The 23,258-nt window shown below is 39.3% G+C and overlaps 1 protein-coding gene across 1 annotated transcript; it reads left to right on the top strand.

Annotated features, from left to right (window-relative positions):
• Window positions 1–1,647: 1,647 nt before the first annotated feature.
• LOC119745694 (pyruvate dehydrogenase (acetyl-transferring) kinase isozyme 2, mitochondrial-like) lies at window positions 1,648–21,732 on the top strand. Its single transcript, XM_038222232.1, has 12 exons — window positions 1,648–2,123; window positions 7,058–7,199; window positions 8,845–8,913; window positions 10,260–10,323; window positions 10,649–10,769; window positions 14,511–14,597; window positions 15,593–15,670; window positions 15,795–15,871; window positions 16,573–16,674; window positions 17,505–17,618; window positions 19,336–19,449; window positions 20,166–21,732. Exons 1-12 carry the CDS (start codon window positions 2,009–2,011, stop codon window positions 20,298–20,300), a joined length of 1,218 nt encoding a protein of 405 aa, XP_038078160.1. The 5' UTR covers window positions 1,648–2,008; the 3' UTR covers window positions 20,301–21,732.
• The last annotated feature ends 1,526 nt before the right edge of the window (window positions 21,733–23,258 follow it).

Genomic DNA, 23,258 nt, shown 5'->3' with positions numbered 1-23,258 from the left:
CAAAAAAAATTAGGGGGAAAAATGATATCCAAGGCCTTTTCTACACGTATAACTAAATTCTGGCTGGATATCAAAGAGGTTCCCTTTTAACACATATAGGGGGTTGTCCACTTTACCATATACTATAAGGTATAGAACGCTTCAGTGACGTTAATTGCCCTGTAACCATGATGCGTGTATCGACGTTGTAGGGCCGTCTTACTGGATGCAAAACTCAGCTATAGTCAAGGGCGGATCCAGAACACAATTTTTTTGGGGGGGGGGGGGGGGCAAAGGTCCCAAAAAAGTGGGCCCAACAGAGTGGGGTTAGGCGCCCGCTTAAGGGTCCAAAAAATTGTGTTTGCTTCTGTGGGGCGATCTGAGGCAATTTCTGACCACTTCAACCAATCTTGTTTTGAGGAAATGATGGTGGTCACGCAGCGCCTGCCTCGGGGGGGGGGGGGGGCATGGCCCCCCGTTGGCGCCCCCTCCCAGATTCGCCCTTGGTTATACATCTTTACATTTTACCTTGCTTGAGTCTCTTTGACAATATATTTCCATTACGTTTAGGATAAAGAACGTACGTGCCCAGTTGCGCACCAGGATTTGGCTTTGGGAGGGGGCTCACAAGTTTTTTTAAAAGTTAAAATTTTGTCAAAAATTTTTCCCAAAATTGTGGGCCGCAGAAACAAATTGGGTTTTTTTTTTTGGGGGGGGGGGAAGGGAGCGAACTATTTTGACGTTGGTGGCACCACTTACACCCATATTATACTACTCGAAAATAGGCTAAAACATACATCACTATTAGGTCAAATCGTGGGACTAAAAACAAAGGTAAAAAAAAAGGTAAAAAATTGACAACTTGGGGGGGGGGGCTCAAACCCCCCTCGATCATGTTTTTATCATAAAAAAAACCATTTTGGTATAAATTCATGACATGCATTTTTGAATAATTCTTCCCTGAAGTTGCTCATCATAACCTGCATTTAATGTCCATTTTTACGTTGTGCCTTAAGTATTCACTCGGCCGAGTTTCAATGGTTGCGTCACCTTCTATTTTATTATTTGACGGTTGCCTAGACTTTGCATGTGAGATGTGAGGATCGTCACTGATCACTGGCTAGGGGCGGTCCTGCTGGGTGCATGCAAAAGATAGTCCCAGTTAAGTTATAAAAAAGAGGGACTTTCATCGTTGATCAAGACATACAATTTAAGCCTGATTTACTTTCATTCCTAATCTGTTCAATTTGTTTTTGTTTTTGGAGGGGGGGGGGGGGTGTTAGCCGAGACTTTAGAGTAATAATTATTCTCGCAAAAGCATCATGGTCAATCCTATCGTATTAGACGTTCTGAAGACAAGATCGACATATCCATTAATTCCATCACAAAATAGAGTACTTCGAGTACATTTCCGATTTCTCAGAAATACAAATTCAACCTGAAGACCGACTCGGAACCTCGGAAACCTGCTATACGATGCTCAGGCTGGCATGAAGTGCATAAGTGAGTGGTGGAGGCTCATTATCATGATTATGATCTTTATTATACAGCTATAGCTACTGCTGGCCAGCTGCATCTGGTATGGCTCGCGAGAGTTCGAGTCTGTTCGAGTGTATAATGAATATGCATAGCGCATAAGGTCAAAGGTACGTACGTACGTGACAGCCAGTGATTTTCCATTGAAGATATCGGTCTGGTCGATCGTACACGTACGGCTTCTAGAACAGTTTAGTTCGCGTCCCCTTTTTGTCAACTAACTATTGTGGTTTTTGTATATAAATTGCATCAAGCTTGTCAAAAAATAGGAATTTTACAACATCAGTACAACTTGTTTCTGATCAATCAGATTTTAGTGTACCTTGTTGACCGATGTTGACGTTGCAAGCGTTTACCGGCAACTGACAACGTTTCTCCCGCCAATCCTCCGGCCAGTGCACGCTCCGTGAACACTCCATCGGACTCGCGTTGCCGGCACTTTTCCTGTTCGTCTGGCTTCGTACGTTAGCTGATTGAGAAGCAAAATAGCAACATGGTTCGGCTGACGATTCTATTGTTAAGGTCGGCCAAAAGTCTGCCGTCAAGAATGGACCATTTTTCGAAGTTTTCCCCATCACCATTGTCGATGAAGCAGTTCTTAGATTTCGGTGAGTCGGCGTACATATCAGTTATCACATGCCTACTGTCTTGTTTCAATCATTCAAGGCTATACTGCACCGGTATGTTTCAAATTCTTTTTAATGCTTGAGCACTAGTCACTGCCATGACTGCAGCTGGTACTCAGTGGTAGTGGTATATATGTGTTAGAATAGAGTGCAATACTTACATAATTCAAATTTCAATAAGAAGTGTGTTGACTAGTTTCGCAAAATCTATTTTCATACTTTTATTGTTTAAGGCCTAAATCAAATCCTACTTTTAAAGAAATGTAGATTTAATTTTTCTTTCTAATTCATGGCTCTGTAAGATATTGTAAAGGGAATTGAAGTCAGAGAGGAAAGAATTCCGTACACGGACGCCACTCCACTTTTTTCAATAAATTTTCAAGCGCCAAAAAGTCATGATCATGCAGATGCTACGGTATATGCATAGGCCTATGCATGGTTATTTCCTCCACTTTTCCTCCTTGACTTTCACCATCTCTCCCTCCTCCATTCCTCTTTATAAATCTGTTACATGTACTTACTTCATGGACATCAATGGGAATCAAACCCAGAACGGGAGAAACTGTCATAATTAAACACACCAGCCTTAACCACTCAACTGCTCCTAGAAGTAGAACTATGGCATTGGTCTTGTTACACGTAACAAGACCCATAGTTCTAGGGGTACCACTCGACCACACACTTGCTTGTTGGCATTACAGGTCTAGCATGTTTAGGCCTACATGTATTTGATGTAATTATAAAATGTACCGGTATCAATTGAAGTAAGACTATTGAAAATTTAATAAATTTAATATTCGTGAGAAATTAAATATTCATGATGAGGTATTGCAGTGTTATTGGCCAGTGCGTTGTCATGTGCATTGTGCACCGCAGACTTCAAGACCCTTCAATTGGAAAGAATTCCACATACGTACGCCACTAGACCCACTAACAGGGGCACTAGAAGTAGAACTCCTTTTTTGACATTTTGGATGTGGTCTGTTGTGCTAGTATGACAGACCACATCCCAAATGTCAAAAAAGGAGTTCTAGTGCCCCAGTTTAGTGGGTCTAGTACGCCACTAGTTTTTCCCTGCAATGACTCATTAACCATCAGAGACGGATAACATGTCCTAAAAAGTGAAATTTAGCAGGGAAAGTATTGAAGCATTTAGTTGGAAAACACTTAGAATTTTTCAGACCATTTCAGGGTTTGTACACATGGTGTCAAGTGGCGTACGCATGTGTGCAATTCTTTCCCTTAAATCATTGTCAGAATGGCTGCCGAACGATGTGTGCACTTAAAATGAGCACTAAAAACACCTTTTTCCCAAGATGTTTTCAGTTTTGCAGAGCCTCCTGGATTTGTGTTGAATGAAATCACAATGTGAGGTGAAAATTGATGTGAAAATTGGCGGTGGATAAAAGAAAATTCTTTTCAGCAGAGAACCATTTTGTTGTCAACTGACACATGCACAACGGTTGACTTCCACAAAAATAGCAACAGCAAGCAATTAAAGTTATCGGATTTATGGAACAGTTTAGTACTTTTCCTGTTTGTTAAAGTTTGAAATAAAAATTACCAAGTTCTTCGATTAGTTCGTTTTCATAGGAAGTATTTGTTAAAGTTAGGCCTGCTTTGAAAAAAAAAGACATTATAATGGTGCGTTGTCATGGGACAGAACAAACAAAAATTATTGGTGCATACAATTGTTGGACCCCAGATGCAGGAACACTTTGTACACGTATGTATGTATCTGGCACACATGTTTAAAACCATTAGACCGTGGCCACAAAAACAGCCCGACAAAGTTCATTCTGGACAGAATTGCATTTCAATACTGCTCTATACAAAAAAGTTGTATGGGTGTGTCTACCCCCAACAGTCCTGAATCCTCCAATTTTTATACGATTTTTAATAAAACAGTTGTATAGGAAACTGTGGAAATTACAATTTTTAGTGTCCAATCCTATAGTACATTTAATTCATGTCCACAAATCTTAAAAATTCTCATTTTTCCCTGTTGTGACTTCCTGCTTGACTAAAAAAAATAGTTAAATGCCATTTTCATTGAACTTTTGAGTACTTCCATGAACTTTGATGTGATTGCATCATTTAATAACAGCTCTCTGCGTTTGTAGCACTTGTTTAATCAGCAGATTATGACGCAAATAATACTGTCTGTCAATCAATGATAGTGAATATTGTGACCTACACTGTTACACATGTATGATCTCAAAAGTTTCAAAAATGCAAATATTATGAATTTTTGTGTTATCAGTGACTTATGAATGAAGAATGTGATGCGATTAGAGCTAAATGAGTCATTTGTCGACCCCGGTCAAAATTGTTTTATTACAGATATTAAAAAGAACACAATCTCAGCATTACTGCTGTGAAAACTGCATGCTGATACCATATTTACTTTGTTAAAAAATTATGGAAGCTGGAACACCAAGAGATGTGATGAAGTGATGTGATGAAGTGGCCCTATTTTGGCCTGTACATGTATCTCCAAATGAAAACTCCCGACAAACGACTCATGTAGCTTGATCACATCACATACTTTTTATATAACATTGGAATAGTTTCAAGAAAGGAAAATTTGACTGGAGTAATGTGCTGCCTCATTACAATATATAGGTATGAGTACATGTACATCTACATCATAGGGAGCATAACGCTTGGTTGAGTGAAAAATAAACAGTACAAAACCTCTCTAAAATCTCTAAAAGATTTTACGAATTAAACTCAACCTCCCGGTATTCATGTTAAGAAACTTATCATGTTATGACTATATGACTATATGACAAAGTTGTACTGTTTAATTAGGTTGATGAATGGTTAATTCGAGAAGAATGGGCCAAAAAGTCAAACCTAAAACGAAAATAGTCCTCAAACAAGAGTTATTTCTACACGTACATGATGCACTTTAGTAGAATACACACACATGTGAATACTTTGTAAACTTTAACATGTTTCAGAGAGGTTGCAGATGGAATATTGCCTGAAGTGTTTCAAACTTTATCTCTGTTATTTGACAGATGTTTGAATTCCAAACATGTAAGCGTCTGTACCAGTACCTTTTATAAAAGTCAGTTTTTGATAAATTTGAGCCAGACGAGTGACGTCAACCATAAGGAACCGTTAAAACATTAGCCACATGCACACCAGAAGATTTTTCGAAAGATTTTCAAAGAATTGTTTTTGTTGTCATTGGTTGCAGCATATTACTTGTTATAATACAAGTGCACTGTTTTGAAAGCAATTTGAATATCAATTCCCCAAAATGCTGGGGAAAAAACCATGAATTTTTCATACTTCAATAAATGAGACAATCCACAATTTACATTACAAAATGCATTTAAAGGTAAATGATAGGCCTCAGGCAAACTACTAATTTTGACTGCTTGGCATATGCATAACATGTACAATGTACATGTACAAAGGTGCATACGTGTACCAGTGTATCGGGTACATACTATCATACCGGTATAGGCTATGTCCCAATTTTGTAAAAAAAAAAAAATGTTCTACTATAAAGTGATTGTTGTTTGTGGCAAATTCAGGAAGCTTCCAAAAATTTCCTAGCAGAACTAAAACATATGGCTTTGGGTTAATGTACTGAGTCTGATAAACATATATAACACAGACACAAAATTGTACATTTGTCAAGTTGTCATAATACTTGGTGCATAGAGCCTTGGCGTACGTGCAATAGTGTGCATTTCCCCTGACTCCCAAACCAAACAATGTCAAATAGAGGTCACTCTGCCTATCAATGCCACAACACACCCCCGTGCTCAACCAATCAGAAACAAGGATATGGAGACAACGCCCACTGAGGCAACTGGCTAATAATTCATATGCAAATAAGGAGATTATGGATGTGTTTGGGCTACAACTACCAGTACATGTACATGTACATGTAATATTGTGTACGCTGGTGTTTTCATGATCCTGATCCTTTTTCTCCATTGGCATACAAGGACCCAAGCATACCGGTATATGTGTACAAAATGTACGTGTACCGGTACATGTATGTCATGGATTTCGGAACATACATGTACATGCTACGGTAGTAAATGCCTGTTCATAACGCTTATGCCCCCTAAGTAATTTGAATTCTCACGTGAAATAGGGAATGTGTTGAGCTGTTTCAAATTCCAAATAAAGCCAGTTTTTTTTTCAGCGGAGAATTGTTAATTGGGGAAAATTTAGAAACAGGCCAAAAGAAAATACACATTAACTTCCCAAGATGACGAAAAATCCCACGAAACATGACCCTTATTTTCGTTCCGATTGAGACATTTATAAACGTCGCAACCAAAGGTAATTTTTGTGAGGTGTTTTCTCATCAAGTGTCGTACCAAAAAGTTCACATGCCCTATCTGATATAGTCCTTTTTCTGTTGATTTATTGTTATTTATCTGGAATATCAAAAACTTATTTATAATATAAAAAGGTGATTGAAAAGACGTCCTCTGGTGAGCTGTTTTTACGCAAAACGAGACTGGATACAATTCGGTCCCAAGAGGGCGTTTTATACGAGCTAAAGCATGGACATGCGCACAAACCTAATGTCGCCCTGAAAACAGCGATGACCTACCTACCCTATTTTCAAATGCCATGTAATCGGGGGCAGAACTTTTGGGCCTAATCTGATGAAAAAAGTGTGTGTAGTTTTAAAGATTTCGTCTTTCCCTGAAATTGTATCTCGAAAAAATGTTGGTTTTTTTTAAGTCATACATGTATCAGTTGACTTTCTATGCTAATGAAGGCGGGATCAAGATGGGCTCTTTAAGCTTCCTTACCATTTTGGGGGATGAACCGATGAAGGAAGGTTTTCAGGCAGATCATGTTTACTGTTAGTGATTGTTTACTGAACATTGAGAATTAAATGAAGATGTTTTTCTTCTCCTCCATACATGTAGGTTTACAGGGAGCTGATGAACAGAAGTCATTTGTCTTTCTTCGCCAAGAGCTTCCTGTCCGCATCTGCAACATCATGAAGGAGATCAACCTTCTGCCCGAAAAACTTCTACAGATGCCTTCCTGTAAAACAGTCCAGGGATGGTGAGGATTGTCTTCAATATTTTGCATTTTGTGTGGTTTTTTTTTCATTCTTTGGCCTAGCACTTTCAGCGCTTGTCTTTGGGTTTTGAATGCTCTTATATAAATTTGGACATACATGTAGTTTCTTATTTAACTAGCATACATTTACTACAGTAGCAAAATGCTATGTAAAAAAAGGTGATATTTGACACCTACCTGTACATGTACATGTACCTAACCTTAAAGGGAAAATACATTTGCAAACATCAAAAAATAAAACTACCAAATTATTTTGAAATACCTTGCCGGACTGTTAGTGAATGACAGTCTAAAGCATCCTGTAAAATCATGGCACCTGGTACACTGTCATTTTCAAGAAAGAGGTATTTTCGTATCAATTTCCAAAAATGGTCGGCCGACCAGCGTTGGAAAAAAAACTGGCTTATTTCAAATACTGGCCCCAATTGACCATATTTAGTTAGTCTTCATTTGTTTACAATCGATTACACATGTGCATGTGAAAGGGTACCGGTATAAGCCAGCTAGACTGGTTCCCTGACCTTAAAATTCCCCAACGTCTATAAATTGCTCCGTTTCATTTTAAATGGAGTCAGGGAACCAGACTACAGGAAAATGATTGTTTTTCTTGGTTTTTATAGCATCTACGAACCCAGAACGTCAAAAAAGTCAGTGTAACAATATTTGCTATATACATGTGTATTACCAAGCCCCCAAATCCATCCATTTCTGAAAATTACAGCAAAAGCAAATGATGTACATTCCCTTTAACCCTAACAGAACTCAACCCATCAAACCCCAACGGCATGTTTTGTTGGGGTACAGTACCCCTAAACTGACAGTCTTTTACATTGGTTTGGCACACCTCGAGAATCAAAGTCAGAAATATGTGTGTGCAGTTTCCCATATGGTGTTGGAATTTGTCAGGATGGGTATTGTTCCTAGTAAATCATGCTAGGGAGTTAGGGTTAAGTACCATTTTCGCTTGCATCTGTTCATCCATTTTGTGTGTACATGTATAATGGCTGCTTCACCTTAACCATCCCAATTCCTCCAAAATCCTCTTTGCAAAATGGAGGATTTTGCAGGATTGAGGCTACATGGCAAAAGTGTGTTGCACTGTGTCAAGGTCTTGGTCCGGACCTTGTGTTGTTAATGCTCAGCCATGCATAAATTTAGGCCCATATTATACTTGAAATCCTCGGCACTGCTCCAGGATGTCACTGGCTGTGCCTCAACATATTGACAGTGATTGCCGGGGGATTTTGCAGAATTTTTAAGGGGTGCCTTAAGGCAAATGACAGCATACATTGTACATACTGTGTATATCATAGACCCTTTGCTCTGGGGTCAGTGACCCTCAGCCATGTCTGCTGATTATTTCATGGATTTTTTATTTCCCCCAATCTCAACCACAAGTTTCTGTTTATTTTTGAGAAAATGTTACGATTATGTAACTTTACATTGTAACAAGGGAGAAAAATGTGCTTTGGAAAATTGTGTTAACTGACTTGAGTGGGATTCAGAATATTTCTGGAACGTTGGGAAAACTTGCAAACGAGCAACTTACAAATCAAATGCCATGACCTTTATGTTACAAATGGCTTTAAAGAATATTTTTTTGGTCCGACTGTGCTCTTTTTTTCAGGTACACACAAACGCTACAGGATCTTCTGGACTATGTTGATACTGACGATGAGCCTACCATAATGAAAATGTAAGATCACTCTTCTCAAAACAACTTGTGCTTTCTGAAAATGACCCATCATTTCTGCCATGCTCCCCCCCCCCCCCCCGGAAGAAAGCCTACCCACATGTTTGGGGGGGGGGGGGGGCTTAAGATCTGCACTAGGCATGGCATGCTAGTAAGCTTGGGGTTGTTGATTAACCCTAACCGAAATCAACCCATCAAAGTCCAACAGCAGGTGTTGTTGAAATCTGTTAGAATGGGTACAGTACCCCTAAACTGATGGTCTTTTACATCTACATTGGGTTTGGCATGCCTTCAGAAACTAAGTCCAACAGTGTGTGTGTACGATTTCCCATGTGGGTGTTGGAATTTGCCTGGATGGGTATGGTTCCTAGTAAATTATGCTAGGGATTTAGGGTTAATGAACAAGTAATTAAAGGGAATATACATCATTTGCTTTTGCTGTAATTTTCAGAAATGGATGGAATTGGGGGGTTGGAAATATAAAGCAAATATAGTTACACTGACTTTTTGGAGGTTTTGGGTTCGAAAATGCTATAAAAACCAAGAAAAACGATCATTTTCCTGTAGTCTGGTTCCCTGACTCCATATAAGAAGAAACAGAGCAGTTTACATACATTGGGGAATTGTAAGGTCAGGGAACCAGTCTAGCTGGCTCGTACCCGTTCATAGGTTTGTAATCGATTGCAGACAAGTGCAATGGTCAATTGGGGCCAGTATTTGAAAAAAAAGCCAGTTGTTTCCTACGCTGATCGGCCGATCAGCGTTGGAAATTGATACAAAAATACCACTTTTCTTGAAAATGACAGTATACCAGGTGCCATAATTTTACAGGATGCTTTAAACTGTCATTTACCAACATCCTATTAAGGTATTTCGCAAAAACTTGGTAGTTTTATTTTCCGATGTTTGCAAATGTTGTATATTCCCTTTAAAGGCCTTTTCACAGCAGACAAATCTCAGGGTTGACGCAGGGTTGACAGATGGGTTAAAATATGCGGCAATTCACACGTGAACATTTTCAACCTTGGGCCAACCCTACGTCAAGCCTGAGATTGATTTCACCCCCAGTTGAACTCAACCAGGGTTGAGATTCTCAACTCGTTTTTGAAAGTCTGGCCAGGGTTCAAAACAGCAGTAGTAACCGAGCGAAATAAGCTCGGTTTGCACGAAACAAAGTGTAAAACGATGAGGGGTTGAAAGTGGGGTTGGAAAAATCATAAACCCAACCTGGGGCAGTACTGGGTTCGCCCAGGGTTGAGTCAAACCCGGGTTGAGAGGCTCTAGTGTGAAAAGGCCTGAAGTTCTACGCCAGCAAGCTTGTGAATTTCTTTTTGTGTTTTTCTGTGTAGGTTTACAGATAAGCTGATAACGATCAGGAACAGACATGCAAACGTCGTGGAGACAATGGCACAGGTATGTCAATCCTTGTACACTGTACAGCGTTTAATATTTTATTGAAACCCCAAGCACAAATTAATTTCAGTCCGTTGAAAAGTTGTCATTTTGGGTTGTTGAGATCCAAGTTATGGTGCCCTTGAAAATGCTCAACAGTTGTTCAGAAATCAGCGATGAACTGTAGTTGATAAGGTGAATATTGGATTTGATGTCAGTGTCTCTAGCTTGTACAAAATGTAAGATTTTATTTCAAACCTCCCCGATGCATCGAATGTACAATGTATACTTGGTAGCGAGAGTGCAACATTGTTTAACGTATGTTGTGTGGTTTCCCTGGCAACAGGGGGTGATGGAGATGAGGCAGAGCTATGAGGTAGAGAACTTCGAAGAGAGCAACATCCAGTATTTCTTGGATCGATTCTACCTGTCTCGAATCAGCATAAGAATGCTCATCAACCAACACAGTGAGTTTAAAGGGACTAGGTCTCTCTCAAAGATAGCCATCTCTGTAGGAGAACTGTTCTGCGTATTTTACGCAATCAAGCAGCACGCATTGCGCAGAGTTGAAAATGTTCCAAACGCGCGCGCTTGTTGCTCGAAACGTGTTCGAAATACGCCGCAGCCGATGCGCGTTATGCAAGTTGACACTCAAAAAGCCGATGCACGTGGCTGGTCTGTAGGAAATGACGTCATTTGAGAGAGACCTATACAACATTTGCAAACATCAAAAAACGAAACTGCAAAATTATTATGAAATACCAGGGGGGAGGGGCAGTAAAAAATGTACTGTTCATAAAAATTGTTAAAAGGGGGCCACCTCCTGGATATGTCACTGTGTGTCTTATCTAATACTTTTGCATGGAGCTCATGTACACAGATCAGTGCTTGAAATTACTAATATTTATTTTACATCATACTTTTTTAATAAAGGTTGAACAGGGGCTTTCATGTGAATACAATTTAAGTTAAAAAAACACTGTTATCAAACGATGTGTATATCCAGACACCTGTCAACAATTTATAACAGCAAGATAAAAACTACACTCAAAAAAATAAAAAATATTAAAAAAATAAATGTACAAGATATACACAACATGTAGATAGCAAGATAAAAACATAAAAATTAAAAAAAATTGCATTACAGTGACAAGTAAAAACAGTTTAAAAAAAAATATTTCGAAGTTTCGTAGAACTTTACAAATCTTGTCAGCCCTCAAACAAACTAGTCCATTACAAAACGACATGGGCCTAATCACTGTCTTATTTGCAACAACCATTTCATCATTTCAGGACTAAATTGCAAGTGCAGTTCATTGTTTGAATTTCCTGCGATTGTATTAACGTTTGACGTACTTGTAGATTATGAATGCAGGCCAAGGTGTATACAGACCTTCAGATAGAGGTCATCAGTGCATCAGATCAGATGTTTTGGTGCTGTTTTAAATACAATGGTGTTGATCCACCAACCCCATATCCTATCAGCATGATCAAAGAATAGCAGGATCTCTCTTGTGTCTTTATAGACACGGCCATTACTTGCAGTGTAAATATTAATCAGTTTGGTAGACATCTTGAATGCACGCTAAAAATCTGTAAACCATTAACAACAGGACTACTACTTTAATACCATTAAACTGAATTGTTGAAATATGCTCAACAAATAGGTGAAAATTGCTGTCAAAAGTGGGTTTCTTTCTTTTTGCACGCCCCGGTATAGTAATTTGTGTTTCTGCCATGACATATTTAAACAATTTTAAAAGTAAATTGTAAAAATCGGTACATCCCACAGTTTAGTTAAATCATAATGCCATAATAACCACACTGTCAATATGCTTAGCTCCAAAATGTTTTCACAAGTGTTTTACATTTGAGCAGTTTGTATGGCATCTATATACATGTAGAAGTCACCTGACAACACAATTTCTTGTATTTCTGCTACCTCATGCTGCAAAGTGTACTCTAAAAACCTATCAATTCCTGTATATTGGCACTTGGAAAACCTTAAAAAACCTGTGGACTTTGTTTTGTTTTTTAAAACCTAGCAAAACACCTCCTGTATTGATGAAAATTTGGCATTGTGAGGCCTGATACAGGTATTTCAAGGGGAATGTGTGTACGTGTGTCTTGGGGAAGATGGCAAGATAGACGCATGCAAAAGGTCACAACCTTTGCCAAACTATTTGGCTTTTGATAAACAAGAACTCTTCAGATAACAGAACTACATAGCAATAAATCCCATGTACATGTAATAAGTGTCAGAAGTCAGATGACCCTGGCAGTGTGGTTGGCATTTGTTTGTATCATGAGATTAAAGTACCCAAAGAACTTCTATCTATGTTTTCGTCAGCATAAATCAGCCTTGATGCCCTTGACCTGGCTATAAAGCTGCCATACTTTTTCCTAAGTGACCCCAGGCTGAGCCTGTCCTATGTACACATTTAGGATAAATTATGGTAGCTGTGTTTAACATGTTAAAATACATGACTTACAAGATGTAGCCAAACTTTTTGAAAGTCTGTGGCCGTTTACACATTGTCTTGTTTCCCTTGCCCGTCTCTCATGTCTGTTGAAACTGCACTTGTACTGAAATGTTAAGCAATATTTTATAATTACAACATATTTGTTAACCATGTTAACCCTAAGACAAGATAAGTTTGTGGTAGCACCATGTGAATAAATCTCTGTTTTGTGAGTATGTGTGGTTCTGAAAAGAACCTTAGTATCTGTCTTAGTATCTTTCCACCATGCAAACCTTCAAATCTCATGTTAACCCTTTAATAGCATCTACATTTTGTACATTGATAATTGCATATTAAAACCATGGAGTGCTGAGACATGTATAATATAATTACAAAAGTTTTAGTACAGAAAGTAACAAGCAGGGCGGTTTTGGGTGGTACAGGGACAATGCTCAGTTGTTCAAAATTGTTTCTGCTTGTACCATGTGTGTTAATGTTATGTACCTCTTTAATTGGCTATTTATGTGTGCTTGCCCTCCCTTTCGACCGCTGTTTAAACTCCAAAACTCACTCCTATTCCAACCTATACCCCTATCCCTAACCCTATAGTTTAACATCTTCCCTCCTATACAAGATGTTCAAAAAAATTATATCGGAAAGAAAAAGTATGTTTGAAATGGAAGAACAGGATTTCCAAAAAATGGTAAATAATCTAGTACAGCTGCCACAAAATGTGTCAATGAGTGGAAATTATGCTTGATCATGCAGGAAATCATACAGTGTGACATACACGTACAAGTTTCCTTAATTTATGTTTGCGTAATGCTTGCACATCCTGTTGCATAACTCACTTGGCTAAATACAGCCCTTAACATTTTGGAAATTTGAATACAAGACTGTAATACGTGTATCCAAAATGTACATGTACATGTACATTGTTATTTACCAGTGTAAAATCGAACTGATCATAAAACAGCAGGACAATGCAACGTATATTTATATCCCGCAAAGATGGAAATATTTTCCTACCCAGCAGGTTTAATGACTTTGATGCTAAGATTTGGCTTTTTTTTTTTTTGGGGTGCTTTTTGTAAGAAAAAAAGAAGAAGAGAAACATTGTATTATTTTGTATGTGTTTCCCCTTCCTTTGTTTTTTAGGGTGAAACAATTTGGTGAGAAAGAGCCCCACACTCGGAGAAAATTAAAAAAATAAAACAAAACATGAAGTTGAATATAATCTCATAGCTGTAACCATAAAATTTAAAACACTTCTTTTTGGTCAATTGCCACAAGTTTAGATGAAACGCAAAAGTGAGATCAGGATTGTGATAAAATGATGACGAAAACATCGAACGAGAATAGGGCATAATTATCATGAAAACCTTGACATGTCAGGAAATGTGAAGAAAAATGCTGAACATAATTGTTATTGCACTGAAAAAGTACCTTCAGTTCAGAACTTATTCAGAATACTCATGTTAATTTAGTTGAGATAACTTTTAATACAGATATGTACATACTACAGATGGTCAGATGGTACATGTACTTTATATGCAATTTTATCATGTTTCATTTTTGACTGATTGGTTGTTGGTACCGGTAGATATCATTTGCTTTCATTGATTAATCAACGGATTACAGATCCTTTGGTTGATTGCCAGATCAATTGGTCATCAAGTCAAATAGTGATGTGCCATGCATGTGTAAGCACAACTAGTGATGTTGTTTTGTGTTTTCTTCTTTCAGCATTGATATTTGGTTGTGCACCGAAGAGCCACCCAACGCACATAGGCAGCATCAACCCTGACTGCGATGTTGTGTCTGTGATCAAAGGTAATCCTACTGTTTCAAAAAAAATGAAAAAGTTACTATCCGCTGAGTGATCCCCAGTTTTGCAACATTGCTAATGCTGCTACCATTGTGACTATGGGCTGACGTGATCCCTGTCTATATACGTGGTATGGTTACCACTTGATATTACAAAGGCAAAGTTCGAAGCATTCATTAGTCTAAAAAGTCAATAGTCTGAAGGCTTCATTTAGTCTGAAAATTGAAAAAGGTTACATAATACGAGGTTCGTTAGTCAGAAAAGACGATAAGGTTCAACAGTCCGAATCGACAACTCATTTTCAGCACTAGTGCTGAAAGTGAATCCTCAGTTTTAGTATGGGTTCGGTTGGGATTCGATTCAGCAATTTTTGGTTCCGGTTTGGCAGTAATTTAGAATGTCAGAGAAACAGAGTGTTTAAGACCGGTTAAATTAGGCTGCCTAAAACAAGAAAAGATTTTAATCAAGGAAAGTTTCTTTATTCCATAAAGAGTGTTTAATACCGGCCAAGCACATGTTAATTCCCAATCATAAATACCTTTTTTTTTATCAAAAATCTAAACGTTTTGGTCCAAAAGTCCAAACAGGTTAAAAATTATATATTTCCAACGATTTGGTCTCGCGAAAAGTCATAAACAACTCCTTATATGGAGCTTGGCGCGCGCATCACGCGCAATGCACGATGTGGCGCATCATGAAGCTGTGCTGGTGTATTATGAATTTAGGACTGTAAAATACTGACTCACTGGTACCGGTAGTATTGCACATGCCTATGTGAGGATTGTGAGCGTTCAACCAATAAAATGGTAAAAGGCACTGGATTTCATAGGAGTCCAAATTCATGTGACACTGGGAAAGGGTTTGAGACCAGCCAGCCGTTCTTTATCAACCGTTTAAAACCAGCCACGTGGCAGGCTCTCGACCAGTAGGAATGGGTATTCTGTCTTGGTATTTATTGATTCAAATTAAAGAACTTTTCTTCTCTATCATTCCCATGTAGATGCCTACGACGGAGCCAAATACCTATGTGACCAGTACTACCTTGGCTCACCAGATGTTGAAATTGAATGGATCAATGGTAAGAATGACTTACTGTAGCCTTTTCAGCATCGTGCTTCTACATTTGCTAAACGCTATCGAAAAGGGAACTTTTATCATAAATAAATGAGTCGAAGAGTGACTGTTTGTTTGCTTTATTTCAGCTCGGGATAAAACTGACGGCATCAACATGGTGTATGTACCATCCCATCTGTACCACATGTTGTTTGAACTGTTCAAGGTAGGTTTATTTGCATAACTTAATATTTACCCAGCTGGAAGGCAATTTCCGGTTTATTTCCGTTTGTTATTATTTCTTGGTCCAATTTAGCATAAGGAAACACAAATTGAAATTCAGAATGAAAATGGAAATTGCAGCACAGTACTAGTAGGGCAGAAGCTGACACATGCATTATTTTTATTTCAGTAATTTATCTTTAAATGAGTTAATGATTTTTTCCCTGTAAAATGGTAATTTCTGCCAAACTCGCAATTAAATTGTTGGCATTACATTTTCTCAGTTCGGTTTCCCTAAAAAAGGGCAATTCCATAAATTCGAACACTTTAAAGTCAGACGCTTGTTGGAATACTGAATGTTGGAATACTGAATGTGATACATCACTAATATGTGACATCTAATGAGGAAAAACAAAAACAGACAAAACTAAGGTACATGTACATGTACCACCAAGTTAACGACCTTGCACATGGATATCAAATGGTCAGACATATACTGGATTTGACAAAATTGCCCAAAAGTAATTTTTGTGAAGTTACTTGAACATGTGTATTGATATTTCTGTTATCACCATGAACTTAATTTACATGTACATCAGGATAAATAATGATGATGATTGACATGAATTCCTTTTTTGTTGTTGTAAAATCAGTTATTGTTTGAAAAAAAATATCATTGATTCATTAATGTTTCTGCTTTCTCAGAATGCCATGCGTGCAGTAATGGAGCATCATGGTAACAGCGTCATCGACTACCCAAAAATAAAAGTGTTGGTGACAAAGGGGAAGGAGGATGTCACAATAAAGGTATGGACACAATGACAGGTCTGGTGCTTTAAAATGTATTGTTATATTGCGTGCTTGGAAACTGTACTTTCCTCGTTCTAGAACGCTCATGTGTCCAGTCTATGAAAAAAATGCATCCACCGCATTCATTGCGCGTGTTTCACGTGTGTATAGAACCTGCATGCGCGCTAGCGACTTAAAACTGCAACCGCCCAGTCTCGTGTCCGGCGTGAAAGCACGCGTATCAAAGGTTACATCACAGTGATTTCATTTATTTCTCGCTCAGTATTAAGTTTCAACCGTTTATCTTTATTACAACCATTTATCTTTATGACACGCTATAACAAAACAATTGTTGACTGCTGTGATGTTTGATATGTCGTTTGTTAGCCCCCTCTGGGTGCATAGCACCCTCGGTTTCACCTCGGGTGCTGTACGCCCCTCGGGTGTTATAAACAGCATATCCCACATCACAGTAGTCAACAATTGTTAACTGTCTATGCTATATTCAAATTCTACTCCTGCAAAATACCATTGTTTTGAGTTATTTGTTAAGCAAAACAATTTTGGTTATCTTTTGAATGAGACATTGAATGAAAAACTTATTCCAGAATAATTGATTATTTCAATTATTTCTCATGGGTAGACTGGTTTCCCCTCCCCTATCAGAATAGCCTTTAGTCAAGGCCGGCATGGCTATTCCTGGACGTGTGGCGACACATTCATGCAATACAATGTAATACAATGTAGTACAAGCGCTAATGGGTTTTTTAGACCTAATTTCTCAGCGTTGTCGGTAGATATTTGATTAACATTGTCTACCTCCCCCCCCCCCTTTGTTTAACCAACAGCTGAGTGATCAAGGCGGCGGCATTCCCAAGACCCAGATTGAGAAGCTCTTCAACTACATGTACTCCACTGCGCCCCATCCCCCGAAGCCGGGCACCACAACCATCCCCCCACTGGTAAGGAAACACAGACTCCCCCATTCAGGTCCAAAACAACTCCCCCCTCCCTGTCACCTTCAATCCCCTACAGTCGTTGCGGGGACGGGTCACACATGTCCTCAAAACTGGAGGCATGGAACAGAGAATCGGAACGGTTCAGTGACGAGAATGGCAATGATCATGGGTTCACCACAGAGCTTAGATCAAACCTATCCGCTCCGTTCACAAGTACCCCCTCACTGGCAAACAAAGTTCAGTTGGGGGTGACCGACCAACGCCATCTTGACAAACTCGCGGCCGTACCACTGTGTGTACATAATACAAATCCCCTGGTGTACGTGCGTCACACACAAGGAATGGTGCGTGTCAACCAGCTAAATGTCGCGCCCATGGGACGTCGTTGCTAGGTAAAAGGGCGCCCTATTTCGATGGCGCACGGAGCTCATAGAGAGCAAATTGCCTTATGCAACATACTTTACTGGACGTATCCATATTTTTGCACTAAAATGGTAATGAAGCTGATACAACTGAACCTCAAAAAGAAACAATCAGCAATCGGTTAAATGACTATTTCACCTTGCTCATTTCAACACACTTGCACCTACCTGCTACAAACTATTTCTTCCATATGTACATGTACTTTAATATAAAACCGTCCCTATGCAGTCACTTCTGTTGTACTCTCGCTTTGCATTTAGAACTCACAGGTGAACTTGCATTCCATTTGATTTTATATGTTCTACACCACGGATACACTGGAGTGTCATGGCCTAGAGGTTAAGAGCACCAGACTCATGCTCTGGTGTTTCAGAGGCAACAGTGGCGTGGGTTCGAGCCCGGGCCCGGACACTTGTGCCCTTGAGTAAGGCACTTAACCATTATTGCTTCGTTCTTCGGATGGGACGTTAAGCCGGAGGCCTAACGCACGTTAAAGAACCCAGTTACACTATTGCTAAGAGAAGGGGTTTGCCCCGGTGTTTCTGGCCTCCTAGTTATACTCCCTTGTGGAAGTCCTTAGGAGAAGAGCCAACCAAGTACCAAGTACTAATCAAAATGTCTGTGCCCAGGAGGCGTTGGAAAGTATTCTGTGCAAAGGAATGAGGAGTTAGCATTCTAGTCATTTAATACAGCTCTATGGGGTTGACACACTCTGAAGTTGATCAGTTTGTTAGTGTGAGTAATTTTAAGGGATTGTGAAAAAATGTGAAAAAGAAATGTGAAAAAAAATGTTTGTCCACTCCACTAAATTTAAGAAAAACGGCTCAATTGCTCACACGATAATTAGTGGATTTGTCTGCCAATCCAGTTAATATTGAGTATTGTGAACTCCACTAAATTCCTGATCTGAATAAGCCAACAATTTTTAAAAGCATCTGGCAAGGTTGTGGAATTTGAAAATAAGTCTTGCACTTTAAGCCGGCCTCAGGTCGACCTGCGATTTGCTTGGGCCGCGACGGAACTGGCCTCGGCCTAGGTGTTCGTCAGGTGTTTGTGATGGTATCTAGATGCTAAAAACATAAACATTAGTCACGCACTGTGCACTGTACGAGGCGCGAACAGCGACCTCATGCGGCTGCAATATGCAAATCGGTTGGCAAAGAACGAACTGTTGTTCCAGCAAGTAACCTGCTTTGGCTTAGCAAATATTACCTGTCCTTAGCAAATTCGTTTGGCCTAGCAGCTGCATGAAAATGGCCCCAGGAAATAAATCACTATGTGGTTTTTTTTTTTTTAGGCCGGTTACGGTTACGGTCTTCCCATCTCCAGACTCTACGCCAAATACTTCCATGGGGACTTGACCGTGACGTCTATGGACGGTTATGGCACTGACGCCGTTGTCTACCTCAAGGTAAAGCAAGATGCACAGTTACATGTACATGACATTTTAGCCTTGCAAACTGTAGCGGCCATTGTAAACTACCTACCGGTAGGTACACTTTCCCATGGGCATATGGGTCATTCTATTAATTTAGGGTCCAAAGTGGGAACTTTTTTTCCTGTCCCTGTTACCTTGGTACTTTGTAAGTTGCCATACATCGGATGAGACGTAAAGCCGTAGGTCCCGTGTGTTGTGTAATGCACGTTAAAGATCCCAGTATACACTTGTCGCTAAGAAAAGGAGTTTGCCCCTGTGTTTCTGGCAGTGGTAGCAATATGCGCCGCAGCACTGTAGCAAAAAGGTGCTACATAATGGGTCTCATATGTTCATATACTTCACTTACCTGTCTTCGGTTGCATTCTCCCCCAGCGCTTTGTATCCTTTGGAAAAGGTGCTATATAAATACGGTTATTATTATTAATATTATACAAGTACTTTGGGGCGCATTTTAAAAGGATTCCTTGTGCACTTCGAAATGAAATTGGGCTGTTAACTTTGTAATGGGTAGGTAAACTCAAAATTTATGAACAGGAATGTGTAGAGCTTGATGTAATTTCACTTAATTTGTTAATGTGAAATCTGAAGTAAAACCGTTGCTCTAGCAAGGCACTAGAGAAGAAAAATCATCTGTCCCTTGTGGCTTACCACATCTTAACAGTATGTGTCACCCTCTGTGTATACATCAGGTTCTGTCAAGTGAGGCCAACGAACTGTTACCGATCTACAACCGCGCGACGACACGCATCTACCAGGCCAACACACCAGTCAGTGACTGGAGCTCCCCTGCAGGTTGTATACGACCATTCAGCACACGCCACTAGAGCCTCAGCCCCCTCCCCAGTCCTCATCCCCCTCCCCCCTCCACCCAAAAAACCAAACACCTAAACAAACCAAGTACGACACCAGGATTTGATTCAGGGACTTCTATTTCAGTTGTAGTATTCATGTCATACTGAGAAGTGTTTGTGCAAGTGGAGGGTGTCTTGTCTTGTTTTCGTCGCTGTCTCTCCTTATTTGGTCCTTCACGATGAAATCTAAAATTCAAGGAAGCACAGCGCGCTTTTCTGATTGTACGTTTGCCATTTGCCTCTGGTTTTCAAAATTCATTCACACTATGGTCTCTATCTGTTGCTTGAGGTTTGATCCGACCAGGCCCCAGTTTCGTTGCGCTCGTTAAGCTTGAGAGGTTCTCCATAAGCACCTTAGAGCTATATTAAATTACTAGAGACTATAACTCGCCGTACATAGTGCAAGCTTGATGGGCACATCCATGCTTGTGCACAAACCTATGGAAAGCTTAGAACTTCAGGTAGCCTTTGTACGGCTGTTTGTGTTGAAAACCAATGTGTAAATGGAGCTGATTCCCACTTAAACCGAAACGTACACTCAGTAATTGCTTGTAAGCGTTCATTTCGCTCTTCACAAACAATGTACACGTGTGTGAACTGTACCTCATGTGATTTCCTTTTTTTGGGAGTCTCAAAGCTCAGGAATTAGTGAAATATTCCATAACACCATTGGGCTATGTCTGATGTTACAATTGTGACGACCTTTACTAGACTGTTTGTGCACTCCCTAGACTTGCCAAAGAAATTGTCTCAAATGAGACAAGAGCCTAGCCAGTTACCTCTGTCTTAATACAAGTGGGATTGTTATTTAAAGGTAATATACAACATTTGCCTTGGCTGTAATTTTCAGAAACGGATGGATTTGGGGGTTAATTAGTACTTTATAGCACATCTTGTTACACTGCAGGCTGACCTGTTTAAAGTTTTGTGTTCATAGATGCTGGAACATCCAAGAGAAAAACAATGCTTCAGATGAAGCAGAGCAATTTATAGAAATTGGGGAATTGTCAGGTCTGGGAACCAGACTCGCTGGCTGGCACCCGTTCACAAAATGTGGACTAACTACTTAATTTGGTAAATTGGGGGCAGTACTTGAAAAAAAAACACGTTTTTTTTTCCAACGACTGTCAGCTGACCATCGTTCGAACTTGACACGAAAATTCCACTTTCCTTGAAAAATGGCAGAACACTAGGTGCCGTGATTTTACAGGTTGCTTGAGATTATTACAGTCGAATGAGGTATTTCATAATTTGTCGTTGCAAATGTTGTATATTACCTTTAACATGACAATATCTGTACAGATTAAAGATACAGTCCATCATTTGTAATTTGTGGATTTTGTTCGTTTGAAGCAACAAAAGTGTTCAAAATCTAATGAAGGATACTGAACAACTAACCTGATGAAGTTTCAGCTAAGCTTCAGCTGTATATTCCGAGAACAACAACATTCTAGGATCTCAATTTCAAATCAAAAGTTACTGAATCATGTTTTGAAGTGTTTTAAATTGCAGCTATACGCGACGTCGCGCACTGACCCGATGAATTATAGCAACCGCACACACGTCGTGCCAATGCCCGCGCGCGCTTCGCCGAATAACAAAACGAACTACTAATTTAAATTTTCCTACGGTGCGTCTTAAGACGCACCGTTGCAAAGGCCTTGTTTCGTTTGAGAAAGACAGCTTCCCAGAAAGAATAATTTCACAGGGAGTTTAGTTCCCTTACTATCTTTCAACCAAGTTTGTTTTTCAACAATAATTACGCCAGTTACTTTTCGGATGGCTGCAAATGATGGACTATAGCTTTAAATGCAAGTGATTGAAAGCCAAAAATGTATATATGCATCCATAGATTTATGAAGGAATATGATGACAAAGAAAGCTGACAATTATCAATTGTCAAGCTTTGACAAAGTATAATTGTTTTACTTAAAAATAACCACTTTGAGTCAGAAAATAAAAAATATTGTCCATTATACAAAATGTACAAATATTGACTTCTTTAATTCGTGGTATAGTAACTCTGTCCTCCTGAGGTGATATATGGAGCATTCCATTTTCCCGAGGTGAGGCCGGGGAAACTAGACTGCTCCATTGATCACTGAAGGAGGCTAGTGTTACTGTACCACAAGTTAAAGCAGTCAATATTTGTTTTATAACACCTCACCCACAGATTCTGCTTGATTTTAAGCGATATGTGTAACTGATAAAATTTAATCTAACTACAATTAAAATGTGTGTCTATTTCACTACAAAATTAGTCGAAAATTTACTTGAACTTTTCCAAATTACCCTGTATCAAATGTGTGAACCCAGCTCTGTAGCGCTAGTGTTTGGGAACAGTGCACGCAATGCGCACACTTATATGCATTTGCACAAAGTACCGGTTGCTATGCGTATAGTACTGTGATTGCTAGATGTGTATAGTCTTTTGGGCCGCCACAGCAAGATAGCGAAAATAGCGAATACCGGTGTGACTCGCTCTCGGCCAATCAAGATACAGAATCTGTGGGTGATGTGTTAAAAATACATGATATTGGAAGAAAGCATTGATGACATAATGGTTTAGAAAAAGAATTCATACATGCATGTAGATACCTCAGGTTTCCAAGCTAGTACTAGTCCAACTTCGTATGAAAAATCCGTTTATTTGATGTTTGGTCATATAATTAGAACATCCTGTATATACATGTACATTTAGCAGTGCCGTAGTAAAAAAAAATAATTTTTTTAATGCACCCTGTACATTAAGGAGGTTGTGGAATGCTCGAAGTCATTTTTTGGGTATATGTAGCCTAAGGTGTGATGAAATAAAAACGACTATTGTTTCTGTCATAAAATGAGTACAAAAGGTACTTTTGAGAGCTGTTTTTCAAGTCCTGTCATGCCTGTTTCGACCCGAACGTGTAATTTGTGTAAAAGTCGTTGTTG

The sequence above is a fragment of the Patiria miniata genome, unplaced genomic scaffold (assembly GCF_015706575.1).
Source record: "Patiria miniata isolate m_02_andy unplaced genomic scaffold, ASM1570657v1 HiC_scaffold_7, whole genome shotgun sequence".
NCBI lineage: Eukaryota > Metazoa > Echinodermata > Asteroidea > Valvatida > Asterinidae > Patiria > Patiria miniata.
The sequence above is the reverse complement of the archived record's forward strand: the minus strand, read 5'-3'. Positions and strand labels throughout refer to the sequence as shown.